Source organism: Drosophila ananassae, chromosome 2R, assembly GCF_017639315.1.
Source record: "Drosophila ananassae strain 14024-0371.13 chromosome 2R, ASM1763931v2, whole genome shotgun sequence".
NCBI lineage: Eukaryota > Metazoa > Arthropoda > Insecta > Diptera > Drosophilidae > Drosophila > Drosophila ananassae.
In genome coordinates this window covers 3167095-3192628 of record NC_057928.1, presented here as the reverse complement: position 1 = coordinate 3192628, position 25534 = coordinate 3167095, and the positions used below count along the sequence as shown (strand labels likewise).

General features: G+C 43.6%; 1 protein-coding gene across 3 annotated transcripts in view; it reads left to right on the top strand.

Annotated features, from left to right (window-relative positions):
* Positions 1 to 25534, top strand: part of LOC26515550 (synaptosomal-associated protein 25) — a 174021-nt gene that overhangs the window by 107010 nt on the left and 41477 nt on the right. For all 3 annotated transcript variants that reach the window (XM_032453888.2, XM_032453887.2, XM_044715123.1), the window contains exon 6: positions 9706 to 9834. In XM_032453888.2, coding sequence (XP_032309779.1) covers positions 9706 to 9834 — 129 coding nt within the window. The remainder of the gene's footprint in view (positions 1 to 9705; positions 9835 to 25534) is intronic.

Below are 25534 nucleotides of genomic sequence, written 5' to 3'. Positions count from 1 at the left end.
TACAGGAGACGATAGTTGATTTGTATGTTTCAAAATGGATTATCATATTTTCTGCTCTTTAAAATCGTGCAATAAGCAGATTAAGTCGGCCAAGCCAGCATAATTTGTTAGTTGTTTGAAAATGTTTCTTCCGCCAAATGTGACGGCCTCACTTATGCCGAGTTGGCCTCCATTATTATTTCAGTGGGGTCGGTCTATCCAGGACGAAATGCGATTCTTTATGCGACAAACTAAAAGTTGGTTTAAAAAGTTGATCGATGGTCTCCGAATAATAAAAGTTGATCTTTTATGGACAGCGGTGGCGTAAAAAATACGGATGCTTTGTTCAAGGCTTGTATCGGATGGATTGCTTATGCGGTTTTGAAGCGACTGGCTCTACTACTGGCTAAAACGGTCATGAAGAAACGGGTAGGCTTAGGGACTGTTAGTGGCAGCGCTCTTACTCAGCAATGGGTGGAGAAATTTGTAACCGGGTGAACTCTGCAAAGACTCCCGAGTAGCTGGCCCTGGGTTCCTCGTATCACTCGGCTGGAGGTTTTTTCTTTTCACATCGAGACTCAGACCAGTGCAGCTTAAAGTTGAAAAACTTAATTTCATATAAAAAAGTGAAGCAGATAAAGTGTGAAAATTTGGAACTTAGTCAGAAACCCCTGGTGCGGTTGCAGGGAGGACCTCGTCGCAAGGAGACTTCAGTGTCTTTTTTATAAGAAAATTTGTTTAAGTCAGCATAGAAAGAAAATCATTGCTAGAGGGTTAGACGTGAATGAGTGACCCCTAAGTAAACCTAACCTCTCCTCGACCTAGCTCAGAAAAATTGGTTAGCTAGGTTATACCTGGGCTATTTAATAACTAAGTAACCAGCCGATAGCTTTCGACGGTGGGCGCAGAAAAAGAGTGAGTTTACATAAAACCTCAATAATTTTACATTGAAGGAACCCAATTGATAAATTTTATTTTTAACGAATTTCGTTTTGTTTTTGAAAACCAATTTTTATATATGTCGGAGATAAGTTAGATTTAATTGAAATAATATTTACTGATTAATTATAAGTTAAGTGTATGGTCCAAAAGGAAATAAATGAGCATTGAAAATAAAGAGAGAGAAGCTTATTAGAATTAGAGCGCGGTAGGGAAAGAGAGTAAAGCCCTGCTAAGCGTGGCGCAATGATGGAAGGAAGGAAGTGGAAAGGGAAGGCAATCGAGAACAGCCATCGGAAGTGAAAGGTCATAAGGAAGAATATCATTGCGACTCGCTGCGTGTGCAAAATAGAAAATGACTGAGAAAAACGACCAACATTTCCCGACATCAGAAGTGGGATCACCGCCCCTACAAGATAACTCGGAAGATAGCTGGCGCAGACTATTAGAATCGCAAAATAGAGTGATAACCGAACTATTAAAAGCAACGCCGCAACCTGACACGCGCGCCGCATCCGCTATGTTACCGATATTCAACCCCGAAGCTGCAGAAGCCGACGCGGCAGCATGGTGCAAAACGGCGGATATGATTTTAAGTGAACATCCACAAAAAGGTGCATCCTTGGTGATGACACTCAGCAAATCGCTACTCGGTAGTGCATCGCAGTGGCTTTCGCAAATTTGTTTTCCCGGAATGAGCTGGTCGCAATTCAGAGATTTGTTCATGGAACGCTACGAAGGCAACGAGACGCCGGCAGCAGTGTTGCTCAACATGCTCAAGGGACGTCCTAATGCAAATGAATGCCTCTCGGTGTATTCAAGCCGACTAATTACATCGTTATTGACCAAGTGGAAATCAATGACCCATGAGGAGATCGCTATATCCTTGGCCCATGCATCCCAAATTGACCCCAGACTGCAGCGTGTAGCGTTCACCACAAACATAAAAACACGTGCTGAACTGCAACAACAACTCAAGGCGCACACGTTCAGCAGAAATTTAGAATTTTCTGGATCAGAAGGACCCGAGAGGAAGAGATTCAAAATGCAGACGCCGATTAGATGCCATAATTGCGGAAAACTTGGACATAAGGCAATGGAGTGTCGCAAGAGGAGAACAGAAGAACGAAACGAGACTAGACATGGCGAAAGCAACAACAGAACAACGATGGTACGAGAGATATCAACAATAACTTGCTTCAAGTGTGGCGGCGTTGGACATATCGCTTCAGTGTGTACGAGAGAAACAGCAACAGCGAGCCGAAGCAGCAACGAAAGGAGAGTAGATATGTGCGCATTACATCAGCCAAATGGGACTGCAATTCAATTTGGTGAGAAGTTTCCATTTTTCTTTGATTCTGGATCAGAATGCTCTTTGGTTAAAGAAACAGTTGGTGCCAAGCTGGCTGGAAAAAGAATCCATAACATGGTTGTTTTGAGAGGCATAGGCGACAAAGTTGTGCTCTTGACAGATATGCAGATTCTGTCCACCATACAAATTTCTGAATTTAATTTTGAATTGTCATTTCATGTAGTAGATAATAAGTGCCTCAAATATGATATGATAATTGGACAAGACATTTTTGAGCTTGGTTTTGGAGTAACTTTAGAAAGAGATAGATTCGATATCTACAAAACTCAAACCGTATTGTCTTTAAATAATGATAAAAATGTAAACGAGATAGATCATAAAAGTTATGCTAATTTGGAGCTAAGTAATAGTGATAAGTAAAAATTAAACGACATACTGGCCAAATATTCCAAATTTCTCATTGATGGCATTCCAAATAGACGTGTTACGACAGGTTCTTTAGAAATCCGTTTAGTGGACGTAAACAAAACAGTACAGAGACGACCATATCGTCTTAGCGAGAGTGAGAAAGAAATAGTAAGAGAAAAGATTCAGCAAATGCTAGAATCCAAAAAGAAGGACGGCAGTGACAGACTGTGCATAGATTATCGAGAACTCAACGCAAATACTGTGTCAGATAGATACCCCTTGCCATTAATATCAGACCAAATAGATCGCCTGCACGGCGGTAAATATTTCTCTAGCCTAGACATGGCCAAAGGCTTCTATCAGGTGCCAATTCACCCCGATTCGGTTGAGCGAACTGCATTCGTGACACCAGAGGGTCAATATGAATTTTTAGCTATGCCCTTTGGCCTCAAAAACGCTTCGTCAGTCTTTCAACGTGCCATAGTTCGAGCTTTAGGGGATTTGGTTAATAAATTTGCAGTAGTCTATATCGATGACGTATTAATTGTTTCTAGTACTATAGAGGAAGCATTTGACAGATTGGAAACAGTTCTAAGCGTATTATCAAAGTCAGGCTTTTCCTTTAACATTAAAAAATGCAAATTTCTGCAAACGGAGATAGAGTACTTAGGTTTTCTTATAAGAGATGGCGAGCTAAAACCCAATCCTCAAGCGTATTATCAAAGTCAGGCTTTTCCTTTAACATTAAAAAATGCAAATTTCTGCAAACGGAGATAGAGTACTTAGGTTTTCTTATAAGAGATGGCGAGCTAAAACCCAATCCTCGAAAAATACAAGCACTAACCCAACTTCCCAAACCAGAATCAGTCACACAAACTAGACAGTTAGATCTTACAGATCTTACTTTAGGAAATTTGTCCCACATTTCTCAGAAGTAATGAAGCCTCTTTATCTGCTAACATCAAAAATAAACGAATTTGAGTGGAGCGAAAAGCATGAGGAAATTCGAAAAAAAATTATTAAGGTGCTAACTAGTGATCCCGTTTTGATCATATTCGATCCAAATTTACCAATAGAGCTGCATACGGATGCTAGCGCCAATGGGTATGGCGCTATGCTATTGCACATGGTAGATGGTCAGCGCCGTGTAGTTGAGTATTACAGTAAATTCACCACAATATCCGAGTCAAAATATCATTCGTATGAACTCGAGACATTGGCGGTGTACAATGCGATTAGAAATTTCCGACATTATTTAAGCGGCAGAAAGTTCACAGTCTATACGGACTGTAATTCTGTTAGTGCAAGTCAAAAGAAAGCGGCATTGACGCCGCGAGTTCATCGTTTGTGGTCATTTCTGCAGTGATACGAATTCCAGGTGGAATATAAAAAAGGGAGCCAAATGGCTCACGTTGACTGCTTGTCTAGGAATCCCGTCACCATAGTAGAGCAGGAAAGTTTGAGTAAGGTAGTGGAGGTATGAGTTGAATTGGCAACTATAACCCACAACTGGCTTATATCCGAACAGAAGCGTGATCAAGACATATCGCAAATCATGACCAAGTTAAATAGTGATGAAATGCAGAAAGAAACAGCTAATTCTTATGAAATCAGGAATAGTTTGCTGCATCGTAAAATTCAAAGAAATGGGAAGATACGATGCTTGCCAGTCGTACCCAAGGCATTCAGGTGGTCGGTGGTTAATCATGTTCACGAAGCTGTAATGCACATGGGGTGGCAAAAAACCCTAGATAAGATTTACGAGCAATATTGGTTTGATGGAATGTCAAAATACGTGCGAAGATTTGTAGTAAATTGTGTGACATGTAAATTGTCAAAATCGGTGTCAGGTAAAATACAATCGAAGTTACATCCCATTCCCAAAGTAGAGATACCATGGCATACGGTGCACATTGATATTAGTGGGAAATTAAGCGGAAAAAAGGACGAGAAGGAATACGTAATAGTTCAAATTGATGCCTTCACCAAATTTGTTTACCTGTACCACACGTGGAACTTGGACACGGTGAACTGCATACAGTCAGTAAAGTCTGCGATATCAGTATTTGGTGTTCCTAACAGAATTATAGCGGACCAAGGTAGATGCTTCACGAGTAGCGAATTTCGAAAATTGTGTTCCAATAACAAAATTGACCTTCATGTAGTAGCAACAGGTGCCAGTAGGGCAAATGGCCAGGTGGAGCGCGTTATGAGTGTGCTAAGGGCATGCTAACGGCTGTAGAGACAAGTGAGCGAACATGGCAAGAAGCATTGGGCGAAGTACAATTGGCAATAAACTGTACCATGAACCGGGTAACTAACCATAGTCCATTAGAGCTGATGATTGGCAAAGAAGCGAGCCCCTTGGGAATGCTCACTGTAAATGAGGAAGAGCGTGTAGATCTGAATAAGGCTAGGAAGGAAGCTAAGGAAGGCATAAGTAAGAATGCTCAGTATGATAAGGCAAGACTAAATAAAAAGCATGCTCAGGTAATAAGGCATAAAATTGGAGATCATGTATTGCTGAAAAGCGAAGAGCGGCACCAAAAGAAGTTGGATCCAAAGTTTAAGGGACCATTCGAAATTGTACAATTGCTAGATGGTGACCGATATTTGTTAAAATCATTGACAACTAGAAGGGTGTATAAATACCCGCATGTTAGTGTGCGTAGTGTGCCTAAAGATCGAGAGACCTTGGAATTTGAAGAAGAGCTTGACGACGGCAAAAAGTAGTGCGTGCAAGAAAGAGATCTGTGACCCAAGAGGGTGCGAGGGAGAAATTTTATGCAGAAGAGAGCGTAGTACTCTGATTTGTATGAGAGAAGCCTGCTAAAATTATGATTTGATGATAAGTGAATTGGTAACCAGATGATTGAGCTTGAGCGGAAGAGAGCGTGTACTCTAAGATATGTGAAAGAAAAGAAAGTTATCCTGCTAAGCTAATCTCTGATGGATATCCAAGTAGTTGGGTTTGTACGGAAGAGAGCTTGTACTCTAGAGAATTTGAGAAGTGTTATCCCGTCAAACTAACGCTTGAAGGCACAAGAAGTGCAATTGACTTTGTTTTGAAGTATAAGTAAGCTTTGTAATCATAGGGATAAGCTAAGTAATATAAAATATTGACAATGATGTGTTCTGATAAATCTTGTACTATGCAAAGCAACACGAGGACGTGTTGTAGTCAGGAAGGCTGTGTCGGAGATAAGATAGATTTAATTCAAATAATATTTACTGATTAATTATAAGTTAAGAGTATGGTCCAAAAGGAAATAAATGAGCATTGAAAATGAAGAAAGAGAAGCTTATTAGAATAAGAGCGCGGTAGGGAAAGAGAGTAAAGCCCTGCTGAGCGTGGCGCAATGATGGAAGGAAGGAAGTGGAAAGGGAAGGCAATCGAGAACAGCCATCGGAAGTGAAAGGTCATAAGGAAGAATATCATTGCGACTCGCTGCGTGTGCAAAATAGAAAATGACTGAGAAAAACGACCAACATTTCCCGACATATATCTAAACCATTATTATACCACATGTTCAGTTACTGAGCGTTTTCGAGAGCTTTTTTTAATGTTCCAAATCTAGGCTTTAATAAAATAAAAGGACCTTTAGATTTCTATGTATGATTACAATTTATTTAAAATATTTGGTTTATATAGAGAACATATGACATATGTATGTGACTGCGTCGGGTTGACGACCGAATTAGAATAATAGATACCGCGAGAGAGCGACACAACGATAGCGCATGACAGCAGATACGGGTGGCCGGTCGAATGCACGACAGCGGGCGACGCGAATAGAGACAAAGATAAACAAAAGATAAACAAATTCAATAAATTATTGCCGTAACATATGACCTATCACACTAGCCACCACTGTGCAGATCCCGGCCAGACGCTTCTCCATGCGCTGCTCGAAGTGACGATGGTTTCTGTAATTTTTCTCCTTCTCGCTGAGCATTTTGCGGAGGCGCTTCTCCTTTGGCTTGGAAACGAAACTGCGATGACACTCAACCTTCGCCGGCTCCGTCTGAGGCTGGAAGAGCAACTCTGACTGATCAGCTGCCATGAGGACCTTACCATCGTCAGGGCCTCCGCCTCCACAAACAATCCAACCGAACCAATTTTTTTGGATGGAGGGCAAACCAGGAGACAGATGAAGTTGCCCCACACAAAGCAGCTCGTAAAATAATCCATCTCCAATTAGCAAATGAACTGGCTGAGGCTTGTGAAAATGGGGATCCGCTAGCTCTACATTGACGGGAATTTTCCAAGAGCTGACGTCCAAGGCAAAATTGGGTTGAAAGTCAGTGATGTTGGAGGCTACGATCGCAGTTAATTGCGCAGAGTAGTCAGAGCATTGGGACCATCTGTAGAGAATCCTGCGCCTCCAATACCGGATACAGTCACCGGAGACCTTATTTTCCGCAGCTGCAGCTGGTCCGCCAGCCTTGAAGTGACTAGATGCACCTGCGAGCCAGAATCGAGCAGCGCTCGGCAGAGCAGTAGGACTCCGGAGCGGTTCCTAACCGGAATATTGGCAGTGGCTAGCAACACCACATCACCAAAACGATCCTTAGCGACGAGAGAATTGACGGCGGCGGACGCTGAACCAGAAACAGCGTCCCTAGATGTGGAAACCTCGGGAGAGGGGTGTTGGCCTTGAGTTGGCGAATTGCCACCAAAATGCAGCAGACTATGATGTCTGCGTCCACACGCACGGCAGCTTGACGCATTGCAATGCCGAGATAGGTTCCCAGATCCAAAGCACTTACTGCATTAATCCCATCGCCTAACTTCGCCTAAACGATCCTCATGTGGCAAGCTTAAAAACCTTGGGCAGGACTTTATCACGTGGGAATGGCCTTCACAGATCATGCATGCGGAAGAGTTTGTGATCATAAATGTAGAGTTACCTGGAAGAAAGGGTCTACGTCGTCCTACCGCAAGGTTTGGTGCATATGACGTCGTCGGCAAATCCATGCTCTCCAAAGTTCGGCATCTTTGTTCAAGAAAACTGGCGATGGACTCCCACGCTGGAATGGAATCCAAGGAATCCGAGTCAGCTTCCATTTCCTTCCACTTAGACTGCGTGGCGTCATCAACCTTCTGCAACAGCACTTAGATTATGATGCAGCTAGCAATCCGCTTCGTTGTGCCCATGCTTGACAGGGCTCGCATATGCCAATTAAATTTATCCGAATGCTCGCAAAGCCTCCTGGTCTTGGATTAATCGTCTCTCTCTCGCCGCATCGTTGAAGTTGACGCACAGATCGCTCCTGAGTTCTGAAACATCCAGCTCGGACAGCTCCTTGTGTGTGCTCTTGAAATCCGCGACGGCCTTCCGCGAGGCCTTCCGATTCACATTTTCCGCACATTTTTCATCGCCTACGGCGATTTCTCCACTGTTTTCAAGGAGGACAGCATTCCTTGAAGGTCCGCGGACAACTGCACTCCTGGCTCAGGAATTCTTTCCTTCCAGGAGAGGCACACTCGAAAAACGGATTCATTTTCGCAACAAAAATATTATTTTAGTTCGTTAATTTATTGTCAGCTCACGACCCACTGTGCAATTTCTACATAACGGGGTAATATATGTGCTTTTAATGTTTAATTTTTTTATTTGTTTATGTTTATATATTTTAAGCTGCGCAGCTCAAATTTCCTAAGCACAATCACGTCGGGGTCACCAACGAACAGTGGGAGAAACGGCCGATTTAGCAGCGATAAATTTAGATTTCAACTTCAATCTTGGCGCCAATATCGATCTATAACACAGGCCGACAATTTCCAACTTTTTTTTTCCTCCACGCATAATTTTACTTGCTTCATATCCTTTAGGCTTCCCTGAACCAAAGTCCAGAACAAACATAGGTTCTATCACCCACAGTTTCCGCGGTACACCTAAGAGAAGAAATTTATCAAATTTTACCATATATTGAATTATGTAGGCCGTGTAATGGCGATGACCATCATTGTTTCTAGTACATATCATTTTTGAAATGTATGTGTACCAACTAAAATTAAAAAATGGTATCTAGCAGTTACCAAATCTTTGGAATACTCATCCAAAGTTGAAATCTCAGATTTTCTACATTAATTTTTGGTCTTCCATGATTTTTCCCCAAACATTTTTCTATGGAAGATTTTTATTTTCTTATTGAAATCAGTAGATCATACCATGTTTTCATTTTGGGCTTACGGAAAAACTCGAAATAATTCTATTGAATTTATTATAGGTGGTAAAACATTTTTTCTTCAATTAAATTGGAGTTTTTAATCTCATATTTTCAAAAAGTCATGGCTATCTAAAACTGTTTCTTTGTTCAAAACGTATCTATTGCAGGTTCAGCTTGTTTATTAAAGCTTTACAGAAGTTGTATTGGCCACATTTTTTCAAAAAACTTGTTCACCTCCAAAAATGTCCAATCAGCCAAACGCTTATAATATTCAAATAGCTAAACGTATCTCCAGTGCGATGTAAATAGCTCGCATTTACTAAGACACTTACATTTCAATGTTCTTTATATAAGGACAACATTTTTTGTTATTGTAGTTTGATATATGGCCAGCATAATCCGCTTAAGATGTTATGTTCAAACTACAGTGGCCTTTACCGCATTAACTATCCTCTGCTTTAAATCTAAAAATATATATAATACATTTTTTACGAGAGCACAGTAATTTAAGTTAGCTTCCTAACCATTCTATCCATTTAATAACTAGGATCGATACCCACGATTTGCAATCGAAGCCGCTCGAAAAAATAAAAGTCAAAACAAATCTATTTTGGACTTCTTCTGTATGATTTTTTTTTTTTGTTTCAGAAGGACGCGCAAGGAATTGCTTTTTGGATGATGTTTTGTAGTAATCTAGTTACATTGATTAATGTTTGCCTCAAGCAGAATAAACTCTCATCTTGATATAATTAAATAATTTTAATACAGTTTTCTTTTTGGCTTTATAAAAGACGCCAAATGCAGTTTAACAACATTGTGCTGATTATTTTAAGTTTTAACTATTCATCCGTATTTACTATTTAAATCTAAATTGTATGTTGCTTGATTTTCAGAAGCCAATCATTTAAAGAAGACGATGGAACTTGGAAAGGAAATGATGACGGAAAGGTAGTAAATAATCAACCACAAAGAGTAATGGATGACAGGAATGGAATGATGGCGCAAGCTGGATATATCGGCAGGTAATAACCTAATATTAATAAATTTACATTTATATAAAAAATTAAATTTTAAAAATTTTTCCACAAGCTATATTTATTTTATACTTGTTTTATACGTGCAAATCGAATAATTTGACGGGAAATTATATTTGAAATTTTTAGATTGATACCCCAGTTAAAAGGCGCGTGATTGATTGATTAATTAATCACAATAATCTCAGTGAATTATATCTCTATATACTGAATGGAATTATGACTGAAACAAATGTTGGGCCAAGAATCCCCTGTGTCTCTTCCAGTTTCAAATGTACTTTCTATTAATGTTTCTATTAATGTTGTTCTATTAATGTCGGTGCCCAAGCTCTTTTTATGCACTTGTCTGGTATATTTACCAGACATATTCACCAGAGTCAGTGTTTTGTTGAGCCGACTTAACCCCAAATAAAGATATAGAAAGAAGCAATCAATCTGCTAACCAGCCGACCTAAAAAACTTCTAAAGTAATAATTTGACCAAGTGACCTGTCAAACTTGGCGGCTGGGAAGTCGTGCTGCGTGTTAAGCCATAAAGTCGGTGAATTATCAACATTAGGCCACATGAATTCTGGTATATTTAAGTCACCTAGAGCTGTCATTTGGTCGCAATCAGACAAAATAATAGAAACGAATTGAATGGAGTGGACAAGTGTTGCCAGAATGTGGGCGGCTCGGAGGAAGGTGGTATATAGGAACAGGTAATGTTTAAAGATTGACCGGACAAGATGATTTTACTGCAAAGAAATTTTGTCACCTAACACTTGTGATCTTAGCTCTTCACAAGGGAAATTGGAATCTATAGAAATTTCAAATCTTAATATTCGCAGAGGTCTTAAAACTGTCTACCTACTTGGATAAACTTCGGAGCTAAAAACCTCGCGCGTTTAGTATGTTAGGTAAAGACTGTAAAGACTTGGGAAGCAAGGAAAGAACTATCAGAATACAGTTTCGGGAGCTAGATATGTAGCCCCTTAGAATTGTGATAGGTAAAAGTTAATGCAGAAATTAGTTTTTTGCCGCTTCAACGTACTTGGCAGATGGTCTTGACGAAAATATTCTCTGCCCAAAAACTGACCGAATAAATCGCATTAAGCATCTGCGTGGGAATTTTTAAATTTAGTTATATGCGTCACTTTTATGCCGACTTTTGTTTTGGTACGCCGACATATCACGGTTAAGCCGAGTTACTAATACAGCAACATAAGTAACAGTGGGTCTGGACGGTTGATTACCCTGTGGTAGGACCTCATTAAGTGATGCCCCGAAGGTGCCACCACTATTAAAATTCAGTATTTATTAAAATTCGTACGAAAGTAATAATAATTATAATTGAAACACTAAAACAACGGAGGAAATTATGAAAAGCCTATTGTTTATCGAGATTATTTTATCTCGTCGCGAAAAACGAAAGGAAAAATCGGTGGCTGTAGAATTAAATTATGTTGCGAAAAAAAACGAACGAAACGAAAATGCGTGCACTCTTCGACGTTATAAATTCGGTTATATTCATATTAACAAAACCTTAAGCCTAGCTTATCTAGTGCGGCGAAGCGGGGCGAATTCATGGGAGAGCGCAAGTGAGAGCTTCACTTGCGCTCCCGCTCCGCCCTAAACTAACTTATACTAAACTAACTATATACTTCATACAATTCCACTTATTATCTACATCTAATTATACACCGGCCCCGTTGAAGGCCTTCCTTAGGCTTCAACTATTGGCAGCCTTGCCAGCTTATGGACTGCTCTCCGAAACAATGCTCCTCTACTCGTCCTGACGTCGGCGACCCTGACCCTTCCGTCCGCGCCGGCGTGAGTCTCGACGACCCTGGCGGTGATCCACTGCTGGGGCGGCTGGTCGTCCTCGGCGACCAGGACCAGATCGCCCTTCCTGGCGTCCACCTGCTCCCGCTGCCACTGCCACCGCGCCTGTAGGCCCAAGACGTACTCCCGGGACCAACGCTGCCAAAACATTTGCTTGATTGACGAGACAAGCCGCCATCGCCGCAAGCACGTTAGACCCTGCTGGTCCGGGGTCCGCGGTGCTGGTGGGGCGATGAGCGGCCCGCCTGTCAACAGGTGCCCGGGAGTCAGCGCCTCGCCGTCGCTTGGGTCCTGACTGAGGGCGCCCAGGGGCCTCGAGTTCAGGACGGCCTCGACTCCAACGAGGACGGTCTGCAGCTCCTCTGCGGTCAACTTCGCGCTGCCCACCGCTCGTAGGAGTAGGTTCTTTGCAGACTTCACACCTGCCTCCCATAGTCCGCCCATGTGCGGAGCCCGCGGCGGTATGAACGCAAATACGCATCCTTTTTTTGATGCGTATTGCCGCAGCTCGTCCGCTTCGCTCTCGATCTGGTGCCGCAGTGCCGCGAAGTGGCGACTCGCTCCGACGAAGTTCGTCGCGTTGTCGCAGTGCACGGTCTGCGGACATCCTCGGCGCCCAACGAACCTTTGAAAAGCCAATAGAAAGGAATCAGTTGACAGATCGGAAACTACTTCTAAATGTACTGCTTTAGACGAAAAACAAACAAACAGGGCAATGTAGGACTTGTATGGTGGCCTACCACGAATTTTCAAGGTCGTCTCAATAGGGCCACAGAAATCCACGCCACATATGGAAAATGGGCGGAGAGCACGAACTCGATCTAGGGGTAAATCTCCCATGATTTGAGTCATCAGATGAGGCTTGCATTTAAAACATCGTATGCATGACCGCACTATCTGACTGCAGACTTCCTGCGCGTTTACTATCCAAACGCGCTGTCGCAAGAGACTCACTAGTGCTCGTGGACCCACATGAAAATTCGACTCGTGCAAGTATCGGACGTAGCTCTGAACAAATTGAGAGCGCTTCGTCAACAATACTGGAAACTTGGCATCGTACGAAATAGGAGCATTAGCTAGTCGCCCCCCGACCCGCAACAACGAAAAGGTAAGCCCAGCCTGAGAGGTTTCATGAACAAACGGACTTAGCTTCTGTAGGCTTGGGCTAACAACAAGATTTTTTCTAACATTTTTAATTTCCTCTTGGTACTCGTGCTCTTGGACTATCTGGACAATTTTATTAAACGCGTCTCGATATTCGACAGGGGAAGGTACATTATCAGAAGGAACTACTAATTTTTTACATTTCTTTATAAAGCGGACCATGTAAACGAACACTCGCAGCAGTTTTAAGTGAGAGGAAAATCCTTCTATCACTTCCAACAAATATGAGGTAGAGACCATTGCAGTCAGTCCGACCGCACTCTTCTTTGCTTCCATCTGCAAAATCTCTGGTGACGGATCAAACCGAGGGCTCGTTGGCCACTTATCTTCCGGCTCCGTTAAAAACGATGGACCTGTGAACCAAATTGATTCTATCGTTTCCTTTACGTCTCCACCTCTTGACACAATATCTGCCGGGTTCTGTTTAGTTGGTACATGCCGCCACGTGCTATCCTCTGACCACTCTTGAATCTCAGCAACTCTATTTGATACGAACGTTGACAACGACGATGGATGGGAACGAATCCAATGAAGACAAACTTCCGAATCTGACCAATATACACTTCGTTCGATCGGTGCTTTGATAAGAGGTTTTATTTTGCGACAGAGGTCCGCGAGAAGGTGAGCGGCACATAACTCAAGACGGGGGAGCGTCTTTGTCTTGAGCGGCGCTACTTTCGACTTTGCTGTCAACAATGAGACTTTACTACCTTCTGCAGATTTGCAACGGATATAGACGCAGGCTCCATAGGCTCTCATCGATGCGTCAGAAAAGGCATGAATTTCAATTGGTGACATTGGCTCACTCATCACAAATCTCGGTATTGAGATCTCTTCTAACTGTGACAAGGCAAGCTGAATCTTGTTCCATGCGGTTTCCAAGTGCAGTGGAATGGACTCATCCCAATCTAGCTTATTGAGCCAAAGTTCCTGTAACAGGATCTTTCCTTTAATAAGGATCGGGCTTAATAAGCCAAGAGGGTCGAAAAGCTTTGACGTCACCGAAAGAATATTGCGCTTAGTCGCCCTTTGACCCATGACTGACATATCAATTTCGAATTTAAATACATCATCTTTAGGAACCCAAACGATTCCTAATGTTTTTGTCAGCTCTGAGTCCGAAAGTGTTATTGGCTTAACCGTGCTCTCGGATGCAGTAACTTCAGGCGAGTTTGAAAACCACTTGCTCAATTCAAACCCAGCGTTTTGAAGAACCTGAGTTACTTCAGACTTAATTGTCTTTAGCTCCTCCACGCAACCAGCACCCGTTAACATGTCGTCGACGTAAAAGTCAGACCCAATAACTTTAGCAGCTCGAGGGAATGTATTTTTCGCGGATTCACTCAACCTCTTCAAACACCTTATGGCCAGGAATGGGGCTGGTGCAGTGCCATACGTAACGGTGTTGAGCTTGCACAATTTCAAGGACTCAGACGGGTCTTTTCTCCACACTATCAACTGGTATCGTCGATCTGCTTCATTTACCATCACTTGACGATACATCTTTTTTATGTCGGCTACCAGAGCGAATTTGTTTAGCCGAAATCTAAGAAGAGTTGAGTAAAGCTCTTCCTGAATTGTTGGACCCACCATCAACAACTCATTTAAACACTTTTGTGTGGATGTCTTGCAGGACGCATCGAAAACGACTCTAAGTTTGGTCGTTGTACTTTGCGGCCGCAAGACACACTGGTGGGGTATGACGTAGTGTGGAGAAGCAAGAACGTCATTGCTTGCAGGGGACATATGGCCTAGGGATTCGTATTCTTCCATAAATTCCAAATACATTTTCTTTAAGTTCGGATCTCGAGATAATCTTCTCTCGAGCGACAGGAATCGGCGTTTGGCTATCTCGAATGAATTGCCCAAAACGCTTGGATCCGACTTAAATGGAAGTTTAACTTCAAATCGACCTGAAGGCAGTATTCTTGTAGTCTTCCGATAATGTTCCTCACATAGCTCTTGTTCTGGCGACAACATCTTTTTAGAAGAAGGAACTTCTTCCAACGACCAGAATTTTTTCAAGTTTTTGTCTATTGACTCTAATACTTCCTCTTGGCAATTCAGACTAGAGACTGGCTGTGGAGGAGTTGAGGAATTTGCCAGATATTTTCCCGATACTATCCACCCAAGGAGAGTTTTTTGAAGGATGGGATGGTTCGGACCTTGTTTTATTTGGCCAACGGACAACAATTCGAAAAATGACTCAGCTCCAATTAGCATATCTATCCGCTGAGGTTTGTAGAAATATGGGTCTGCTAACGGCAAGTTCTTTGGTAGGGTCCAATCTTTTACGTTCACTGACTGATCAGGGTGATAGCCTGAAATGGTTTTCAAAACCCAAAAGTCGAACGGAAACTCGCTACCATTGACTCTCGACTTCACCACGGTGTGTATCTTTTTCTTAACTTGTGAATTAGTTTGACCAATTCCAAGCAAGTTGATGCACGATTCCTCCCTACGGATCTGTAAGCGTTGAGCAAGATCTTCTGTAATAAAATTCATTTGTGACCCTGAGTCAAGTAATGCTCGGGCCAAGATGTGCTCACCATTTTTTGTGCGAACGCTTACGATCGACGTTGCTAACAAAACCCTTTCTACAGACGACGCATGCAAAGCATGTGAAGTAGAAGGGCCATCATTCGTTAACTCTGGAGGAGGATTTTGTGTGGGTGGTGGTAATGCTAAGCTATTTTCGGTCACTGTAAATCGGTGCAGAAGTTTATGGTGCGATCTTGAACAGATTTGGCACCTGGTCGATTTACAATTCGCTACGGTGTGACCTTTTCGCAGACAATTCAAACATAGGGAGGCTGACTTAACAAACTCAAACCTTTGCATTACAGCAAGGCGAGCGAACGGACTACACTGGGCCAAAAAATGGTTGTTCGCGTTACAATAACTGCAAGCTGGTTTGGCGTTGGTAGAAGAACAAGCCAACGAAGTTCTATTTAGTTGCTTGCCGAACCCAGTTCTTTCTTGTTTTGGTTTGCCAGTCTCTTCAGCGGACAGATGCTGGTATCTACGATTTAGTATTTTTTCGAAATCGGACCACAGCGGCAATTCCTCATAATCCAGTGACTCTTCCCATTTTTGCTTGGTCACTGGATCCACTCTACTCAAAACTAAATGAATAATCATTGAGTTTGCAATTTTAGTATCATCTCCTATGGATAATAGTGATCCATAAATTGATGATACAGTGTCGATGAGACCCCTCAAGGACGACGCAGACGGCTGGGAAATTTTCGGAAGGCTGAACAGTTGACGTATTTGGTTCGCAAAGATGAGACATTCGTTATCATAAACTCTTTTTAAACTAGCGATAGCTTTGGCGTAATTACTCTCGGTGACCTGGAATGCCTTGACAGTTCCTAAGGCTTCACCAGAGAGGCAAGAAATTAAATGATTAAATTTCTCGATAACTGGAATGTTCACATCTTTGTCAACTAATGTCTCGAAAAGACTTATGAAATTTTTGAAATCCGAATAATTTCCACTGAATTTTGGCAATGCCAAACTAGGAAGTCGAGCTCGAGTTGGGGCTGCAGAAATTGCAGTAGCTGAACGGGAGTCTTCAGCTGAATTCAAGGCATTACATAAGGACATAATCCTTGCCTTCGTAGTTATTCCTAATTCTTCCAACTCGGCTCCGAAATCATCCATTTCATCTATTTGCTCGATCTGGTCTTGCAACTCATTTGCTTCAGAAATTGCCTCATCTAAAACCTGAAGCCTGCATTCTAGCTCGGTTTTGTTTAGAGGAAGTGATCCATCTTCCAAACGTTCCTCCAACCGGCGAATGCTTTTAACTTTGACATTTAATCTTTTTTTTAAGTCAATAAGAGTCGTGGAATTAAGTTTTTGTTTAGTACTTTCCATTTTAAAAAAATTTGTTTTTTCAATACAAAAACGAAAACGATGCAAATTTAAGATTTAATAATTTATTTAAAATTTTTTATTAATTTTAAAATATTAATATTAAAAATTTATTAAAAATTTTTTTTTTATTAAATTTTTCTAAAATTTATTTAAAAATTTATTGAATTTAATTCAACAACAAGAAAATGCGAAAACGAAAATAATTAATTAATCTTATTTAAATATAATAAATAATTTATTAAATTTAACCAAATCTAAATTGATTAATTAATTGATAACGAATTATTGATAGTCGAGGCACAGAGTATCCAAAAAAATAGTTGGTCGCCAATGACACCGAAACCAATATGCTTGACCAAATTGTAGGGGAGCGCGTCACTTGGCAGACCGGTAAACTATACGCGCCAAAAAGTGCATATACATACATACATACAGCAGCGGATAACGGTGGGAAACGAAAACGAGAATATTATCGCTGCATCTATTTGTATGTATGTAAACCAAATATATAAGCACCTTTATTTTATCTGAAATAATTAAAATAATTTTTGGCTGCACTTTAGTATTTATTTGGAAGATTTGTAAATGCGAGAACGAGGGGTAGGGGGCGACAGTGATTGCAAATAATATCAATATTCTCTTTTTTATTTTATCCACAGGCAGTACATTTAGGTTAGCACATATATTTATAATTAAAATTTTAGAATTTTTATATATGTTGTTATTTATTTTTGCTCTACTATTTTTTTCTACGTACGTATGCGCCAAGAATTGAAAGGAGGGTGCAATATTCCAGCACAAGACAGATTTTAATTTGTTTTATCTCAACTTTCAATTTTTTGCACAAATACCTGGGGTTCTGCTTTCGGATCCTTTAATCCTGCGGCCACTTTCCTTTCACAATTGATGCAGGTGCAGTGCATGGGGACGACGAATCCTTCCAGAAGCAGCTATGGAGAAGTTTTATTTCGCGACGCGGAGAATTCTTAAATTTTTTATTTGTGAATTCACCACCACAACCGTCGCGAGCAACTCTTTTTGGATATATGTATATATGTTATATATATTGTTATATATATTTTATGTGTCACCGTCACTATTTTTTGTTGCTTATATATTTAATTATATTACACTACAGTCCACCCGGGGGCGCCAAAATGTTTATCGAGATTATTTTATCTCGTCGCGAAAAAGAAAGGAAAAATCGGTGGCTGTAGAATTAAATTATGTTGCGAAAAAAAACGAACGAAACGAAAATGCGTCCACTCTTCGACGTTATAAATTCGGTTATATTCATATTAACAAAACCTTAAGCCTAGCTTATCTAGTGCGGCGAAGCGGGGCGAATTCATGGGAGAGCGCAAGTGAGAGCTTCACTTGCGCTCCCGCTCCGCCCTAAACTAACTTATACTAAACTAACTATATACTTCATACAATTCCACTTATTATCTACATCTAATTATACACCTATCCTAATAAGAATTTCATTATTTATAAGATTAAAGAATTATGAAATTTATAAAATCTTTCAACCTTCTATCTTTACTAAAAACAAGGTTATACCATTTAAGATCAGTTATAAAGCAGCTATGGGATATAGCCTACCGATCTGAGCTATTCCAATGTGTGCAAAGTTTGAAGTATATAACTTTAAAACTGAGAACTTGTGAATTTTTCACTTAGAAACAGACAGACAGACAAACCGTCGGACAAACGCACATACCAATATTGACTCAGGCGAGAAGGTGAAGCGAAGGTCGAACGACAAACTTCCGTTGTCGCGAAGCGCCTCAGTTATCGCTCTGTTCCACGGCCTCGTGGTAGGAAACAAACCTCTGAAGAACAGGACCTTCGGCTCATCAGAGACGTAGGAGGGAAAGCGTCCTCGAGGCTCTGTTTTCCGGCTGGTCGGCCTCGTCGGCCGGTCTCTTTCGATGGCAAAGTTTTGCAAATTCGCGATGCAAATTCGCCCAAGATTGATTGAGGTAGTCAGTGATGCTGATGGCTGTTCCAGATGAACGCAGCCGATCACAGCTGTTCGGTGGTGTTGGTAGAGGGCGCTCACCGGAAAGATGTTAGATGTTCGCCACAGAGGGCGAATAGTTCGCTACGGGCCGCCAGCTATTCTAACGCTGAGCATAGGGCGGACTACCATAGTGCGGAAGGGTCTGAAAAAACTGGCCTGTTACTGGGTGATTCAGGTCACGAGGCGGACCAACCCCTCCACTTTTTCGGTTCACCAGTAAAACATGCTGTGGCGACTGAGCAGGAGTTGTATAACTCCCATTGCTCCCACCAGGAAATTATTGGCGCACCGTTGCATGTAGCGTAGTAACCCCGCAGTAACTACGAAGAGCATGACTAAAAGAAGCGGATATTAACCTGAGAGCCGAAAAAGCGATCGCTTGTGAATCGAAGGCGTCACGAAGACGAAATAGTCATCCAATCGGAGGGAATGACTTACAGCTTACAAGCTCGACGACATGGTTCCTAGTGTAAACAAAGTCAGGAAAACAGTCAAAAGCGGGGTGTTACTAGAGAAAGCACAACACAGGCGTGCTCTTAAAGGCTGCATTAAGGGGGTTCTAGGCGATTTAAGTCCGGAACCGAAAGTCCGGTTTAAGTCCGGAACCGAAAGAATTGCTCATAGAACTGCGCGGACTCGACGCCCTGGGCAAGGCGAAGGATATGGCCACCGCTGTAGCAAAGCAGTCAGCAGTAGACCAAGGTCAAGAAGCTGAGAAACAGATACGGCGAGTCGCAGACTGCTATAGTGATTTTCCTCGCGGACCTAGCTAAGGCTATCGAGAACATGGGCAGTATAAAGGTTGGGTGAACGGTCTGTCACATCAAAGAGAAGGAGGTGGTGCAACGCTGCTACAGAAGCCTGGAGATGGTCCCGGGATATAGATGCGGCTCCAAAGTGCAGGACTTGCACGTGAGCGATACTGGATGGAGACGACGACGGGTTGTTCAGTCCAATTAAAAATCTTTTCGATGTCATGCTGGAGAACCAGAGGCTTTGGAGCACCGTAGCATCCTTTGTGGCAACGATAATTCAGAGGGTCAGGAGCATTGAACAAAAAAGTGTAGTGTGGAGAACTACATGCGATACATCCATTTTGAATGGATTTGGCTCCCCACACGCGTAGGTCCAAAAGAAAGGTGAGTACTTTAAGGGCCTATGGCCGTGGCGAACGGAACGTTTTATTCTAAAATTGCTTAAATTAGCCTCACAATTCAGAATCTTAATCTAAATCTTTCCGCAGTGCGCCCTCTTACAATTCACAAGACAATGAAAAGGCTCTTTTTGGAGCATTCACATTACCGAGATAAGTAGGCCCGTACTTCAAAGGGCCAAGAATCGGATAACTTAAAAATTTAATTAAAATTACATTTTCCTACCAATACTGATTGTACCTATCGATTACAATGTTTGACCGTCGACATCGACAGCGTCGTCCCTCGGCGCGACTTCCTACAGGGTATGACGCAGCACTCGCTTGACGCACTGCACCATCCGCTCCCATAGTCCGCCCTCAGACAGGTTGGATGGGCAATTAAAGACACATTTAATGCTCCTGCTGGATAACTCACTCTGTATCCTCCGTCTCGAACACAGCTCCAAATCGTCTGGCCTCCCTGTCAGCTCCCACGAAGTTCTTGCCGTTGTCACTCCGCAGTTTACGTACTTGTCCTCTACGGCAGACGAAGTTTCTGATCGCTATTATGCAGGAATCCTTTTGGATTAGTCTTTGCACACACGAAGCTAACCAGCACGTTGCCACCCTCGTACGTTACCCTCTAATAGGCCACCGCCGCAAATGCAGATTGACTCGAATCCACGAACACGTGCAACTCGATGGTCCGAACTGTTCCACGCCCAAAATAGTGGCGAGGACATCGGAACTGTCCCACGACGTCCATCTTTCTTTGCGCCAGGCAGCAAAGGCTCTGTCTAACTCCTCCGGCAGTGGTTCGTCAAACTGGATCTTCCCCCTCCAGATCTCCCACAGCAACAGCTTCGCTGTAATCATCAGGCAGCACAGGAACCCGAATGGGTTGAACGTTGACATCAGCAGGCTCAAATACTCCCTCTTTGTAGGGACTCGATCTCCACGTAGAACGATTTTGGGCACTCGAAGATACTCCACGTTTAATCTGAAGTCATCCGTTGCTACCTGTTAACGCATTCCAAGGATCTTCTGCTCAGCCTCACCCCATCCGACACTCTTGACTTGTCCAGGTGATCCCAACGCCGCTTCCACGACGGGTGAGCTGGATGAAAACTGGCATAATTCGAATCCAGCCTCCGCATGTATCTCCTTCACTCGGGTAGATGCCTCAACAGCTTCGTAGCGAAACTGTCCACATAGTCATCGACTTAATGGTGGTCGATGATGGCCTTGACTGCCCTCGGGATCTGAATCGCAAAACTTCAGGGAATTAACCATCTTCACGAAATGCGCAGTGCTCGGCGAGCAGGCTGCTCCAAACGTTATTACGTTCATCTCGTAAACATCCGGGTCTCGATCGTCGTTACCATCTCTCCAAAGGAATCGTTGGGAACATCGATCCTCGGGTCGGATCAGCACTTGGTGGAACATCTCCTTGATATCACCGCAGACTCCGACTGCTCCTTCCCTGAAGTGGAAGAGCACGTCTGGCAAGGGCTTATAGTGCTGAGGCCCCTTGTCCAGCGCCGAATTTAGCGAGGTTCCTCCAACTTTGGCTGCAAAACATCAAACACAAGCCGGACCTTACTGGGCTTGTTCGGATTTTCGACACCAAAATGTGGCAAATACCACAGCTTATCGCTCTTCACCGCGACTTCATCCAGCTGCAGCTTCCTTGCATATCCTTTGGACACGTAATCCTTGATGATCCGATCGTATTCCAGTGCCAACTGCCCGTTGCGCTCCAACTTTTTCTCGACGTTGATCAGCCGTCTGCGGGGTCGTCCTTCCACAGCAATCCCGTCTGGTAGCGACGCCCCACTTTCACCGTGGTGTCTTCGAGGATCCTTTGGGCCCGCGGGTCATCGCTGGCTGTGACCGGTGGCAGGAGCTTCACACCAAAGCTTTCCATCTCGAAGTAGTCCTCCACCATCTTTTCCATCGTATCGTCCATTGACACGGCTAGAAGGCAGGACCTCGGTGACGGCGTAGTCGATTGTCAACTTACTGGCCCAAACACAACCCATCCAAGCTCGGTTGCGGCCGCATACGGCCCCTCTCTGGCAACCCGCCTCGGCCTAAGTGGCAATCCCAAATGTTCATGGTCCAGTCCGATGAGCAACTTCGGCACCACGTTGCTGTAGGGCTTCATCGGCAGTCGCGAATCCTTATGCACGCCCTGGACGTCTCGTAGACATAACGTCTGCACCGGCAGACTCAAGCTCGAAACGGCGTACACGTTCCTTAACGGGTGGCGAGTGGGCTTCCCAGATCCACTTATCTCCAGGCTCACCACGTTGGTGGGCTCCCTGCTGGCCCTTCCTCCCAACCATTGGATGTTCAGCTGTCGATGTTCGCCTCGCACTCCCAGATCCCTCCGTAGTTCATGGTCGATCATCGTGGCGGAGGATTCTTCATCTAAGAGCGCGTATTTGTCCACCTGGCGTCCGTACAGCGTTACTGGCAGTATACGGAACAAAAGTCGGCCTCCTTCCACGTCAATGCTTAAATTCCTCTCGTGGTCCCTGTAACCACCTCGTGGCGATGACCTCCTGTCCGGGCTGCGTCTGGAAACTGCTGACTGCTGGTTTTCTCTGTTGTGGCGCCTGAAGCTACCTAGCTGCTCCGGCCATCTTCGCCCTTCGTCCGCTCCTTGTAGCAGACGGTGATGCAGTCTGTGGCATCCGTTGATCTGGCACTCACCATGCACACCGCAGGATCTGGCCGTATGACCACTCCGTAAGCATGTGAAGCAGAGCCGATGCCTCTTCACCATGCTTCACCTGCCCGGTGGCGAAGCTCCGATGAACTCCCTGCAGCTCGTCGTAGCATGTTGCCCTCCACAAATTGGACAACCTTCATGCCGATCATCCCGCTGCTCGCATCCATTCTGGTCGACGCTCGCATGTAGAACTCCACGCCTCGGCTACTTTCCCTCGCTGTCCAAAACCGTTCACACGATGTTTGCGTACGCCTGTAGCCACGCGCTGAAGTGCGCTATAGTGGGAAAGGGCTCGATCGATGCAGAGTGCCTGGCCCAATCCACTCGCTTGCTCATAGGAAGCTTTGCCACAAGCTTCTCCATGAGGATGTTCCCCAGATGCTGCTCCGCCTTCGCCGACTGCAAGAAGGCCGTGAGGTTACTCACTCGGGTTGCGAAGGGAACGATCCTCGCCAGGTGCTGCTCCGTAATCGGCGGCACCTCTCGCACGCTTTTCAGCTGGCTGCGTATAAGCTGCTCCGGTCGGCCAAACCTGGGTCGTCTCAACAAACGCACAGTAAAAGATGGGCCACTCCTTGGGCTGCCCTCCAAATACAGGCAAGTCCGGGAGCCTCCTTGGCCCATTCGCTTCTTGGGCTCCATTCGGCGTCATCGAGGCGTAGGATCCAACAAATGGCGATGCAGTTGGCATGTTGTGGATGCTCCCGCCCGGCAGCACGAATCCATGCGCAGCACTTGTAGAACGCAGTGGCTCCACAAGATGATTAGCAATGGCGGTCAACTCCAAGATGGCGGCAGCGTGCAGGCCGCACTGCCCGCGCCGACACCGCTATGTGGGACCGGCCGGACCCCGTTAGTTGGGCCCTTACCGTTCCATGTGGCTAATGGCTGTCCGCTCCAAGATGGCGGCTGCCCCGACGCTCCACTGTTGGCGCCATTTGCGCTTGGGCTAACTGCGATTGGCGGTGCTCACACTGTTCAAGGCTTTAACCTTCTTCAGCTCGTTCTCCAACGCCGTAATCCTTTCCAACAGGTACGACGTGAGTGGCTGGCCCACCTCCGACTCTGAATGCGCAGCTGTGACAGCAGTACTCCTAGGTTGGGACGCTACTGTAATCACCGTAGTGGCTGGGCGACAAATGGCCGCCGCCGTGGTTATGTTCACCAGCGGCCACTACTAGCTGACTGCTGATCCGCTCGCGTTGTTGTAGGGGTGGTTTCCCCTCCGTTCAGCCGGGAACTCCTCCTGGGGGAATGCTGCACCTCAGGTCTAAATGTGGCGCTGCCCCAGCGCTCCAAAATGGCGGCCCTGTGCCTTCTGGCCGCTGGCTGCGACCGCTGATGCTTGGCGCTCCTTGCGCCTCCTGACCGCTGGCTGCGGTCTCCTCAACTGACGCTGGCTGCGTCTCCCTGTCGCTGGCTGCGACTCCGTCCGTACACAGTGTTCGGCGCTGGCTGCGCCCTCTATGTCGCTGGCTGCGACTCCTCTACTGGTACGGGAAACTGCGCTCCGTGCGCTCCTGGCAACTCTCTAGCTGGTCGTCAAGCCGGCTGGATGACGGCTTGATGACAAGTTGCCCCTGCAGTCCCTCTAGGACTGCGAATAAAAGGAGTAGTCTTGCCTCATGCGGAGTTGCCTTTAAACGGCTCCCCACACCCGTAGGTCCAAAAGAAAGTCCTTTATGGGGGCATGCGCAGTTGGAGCGCCAAAAAATATACATTTTTCCCGAATTTTTTTCTCGTAAACTATTAAATTTTTTTGAAATATCGCTTTTTTAACTTAAATTTAACTTGAATAAAAAAAGTAGAAAATATTGAGCAGTTTCAAAGTTGTGCCCCGTTGAAGTGAGGTCCGTCTGAAAAACACGGGTCGCGGTGACCAAGACAAAAAATGAAACGGATTTATATTTATTGAAAGTTTATCTAGTACTTAATCGATGGATATTAAAAAAAAAATATATATATGACAAAATGGCGACCTATCAAAGTTGAACAATCGTTTTTCGTTAAAAAAAAGCTTCTGCTGGAAAGATTTTCTGCTGGAAAAAAAAGTTTTGCATAAAAAAATCAATCTTTCGATTAAGTACTAGATTATTATGTATTAAAAAAGCATGCTAAATTTCAAAACAATCGGGTCACTAGTTTTCAATTAAGAGTGGTCACCGACTTCAAATACGTTGTTTTGAGAAAAACGTGTTTAAAGTTTCAACCCCTACCATTAAACATGTGTATCTCAATGAATTTTCACCGGATCATTTCAAAATTGAAATAATCATTATTTTTAAGAGGGCAGGATGGTTTGAGACTTCAAACAAATTTTTTTTTCAAAAATTCAGGAATATCCTGTGCAAGTTTCATGTCGATTGGATTTTCTAGATTCTTTCTCTCCATATAATTTCAATTTCTTTTAAAACTTTAGACACGTTTTTCTCAAAACCACTTTTCCAAGTCGGTGCATAACGTAACTCAAAAAGTAATGCTCGGATCTAAATAAAATTTTTCACACATCTGTTATATAATAAATACTTGCGGATGAACGAACGCTTTTTTTTTAATTTTTGTTTTACCATTTTTGCGGGCAATAATTGGGTAATTTTTGTGTAAAAATGGTACCTCCGACTTTACAACCGCCAAAAATTCACATTCGCATATTTTTCAAAATGGTTTCGTTCATCCGCTCAAGAAACTAATATTTTAAGTAAATGAATTCAATTTTTTCCGATAACACTGTAAGGCCAGAGTTTACGCACCGGAAGATAATCATTTTTTGATGCGGCTCCGGCCGACTGCCCGTCACGGGATAAATAATAATTATTTCTTAAAAATAAAAATTCCTAGATACTCTTCAAATATAGCCATTGATCGTGTAAAAAAATTGAATAATTATATTCACTCAGAAATGACGAAAAATCGAAAAAATC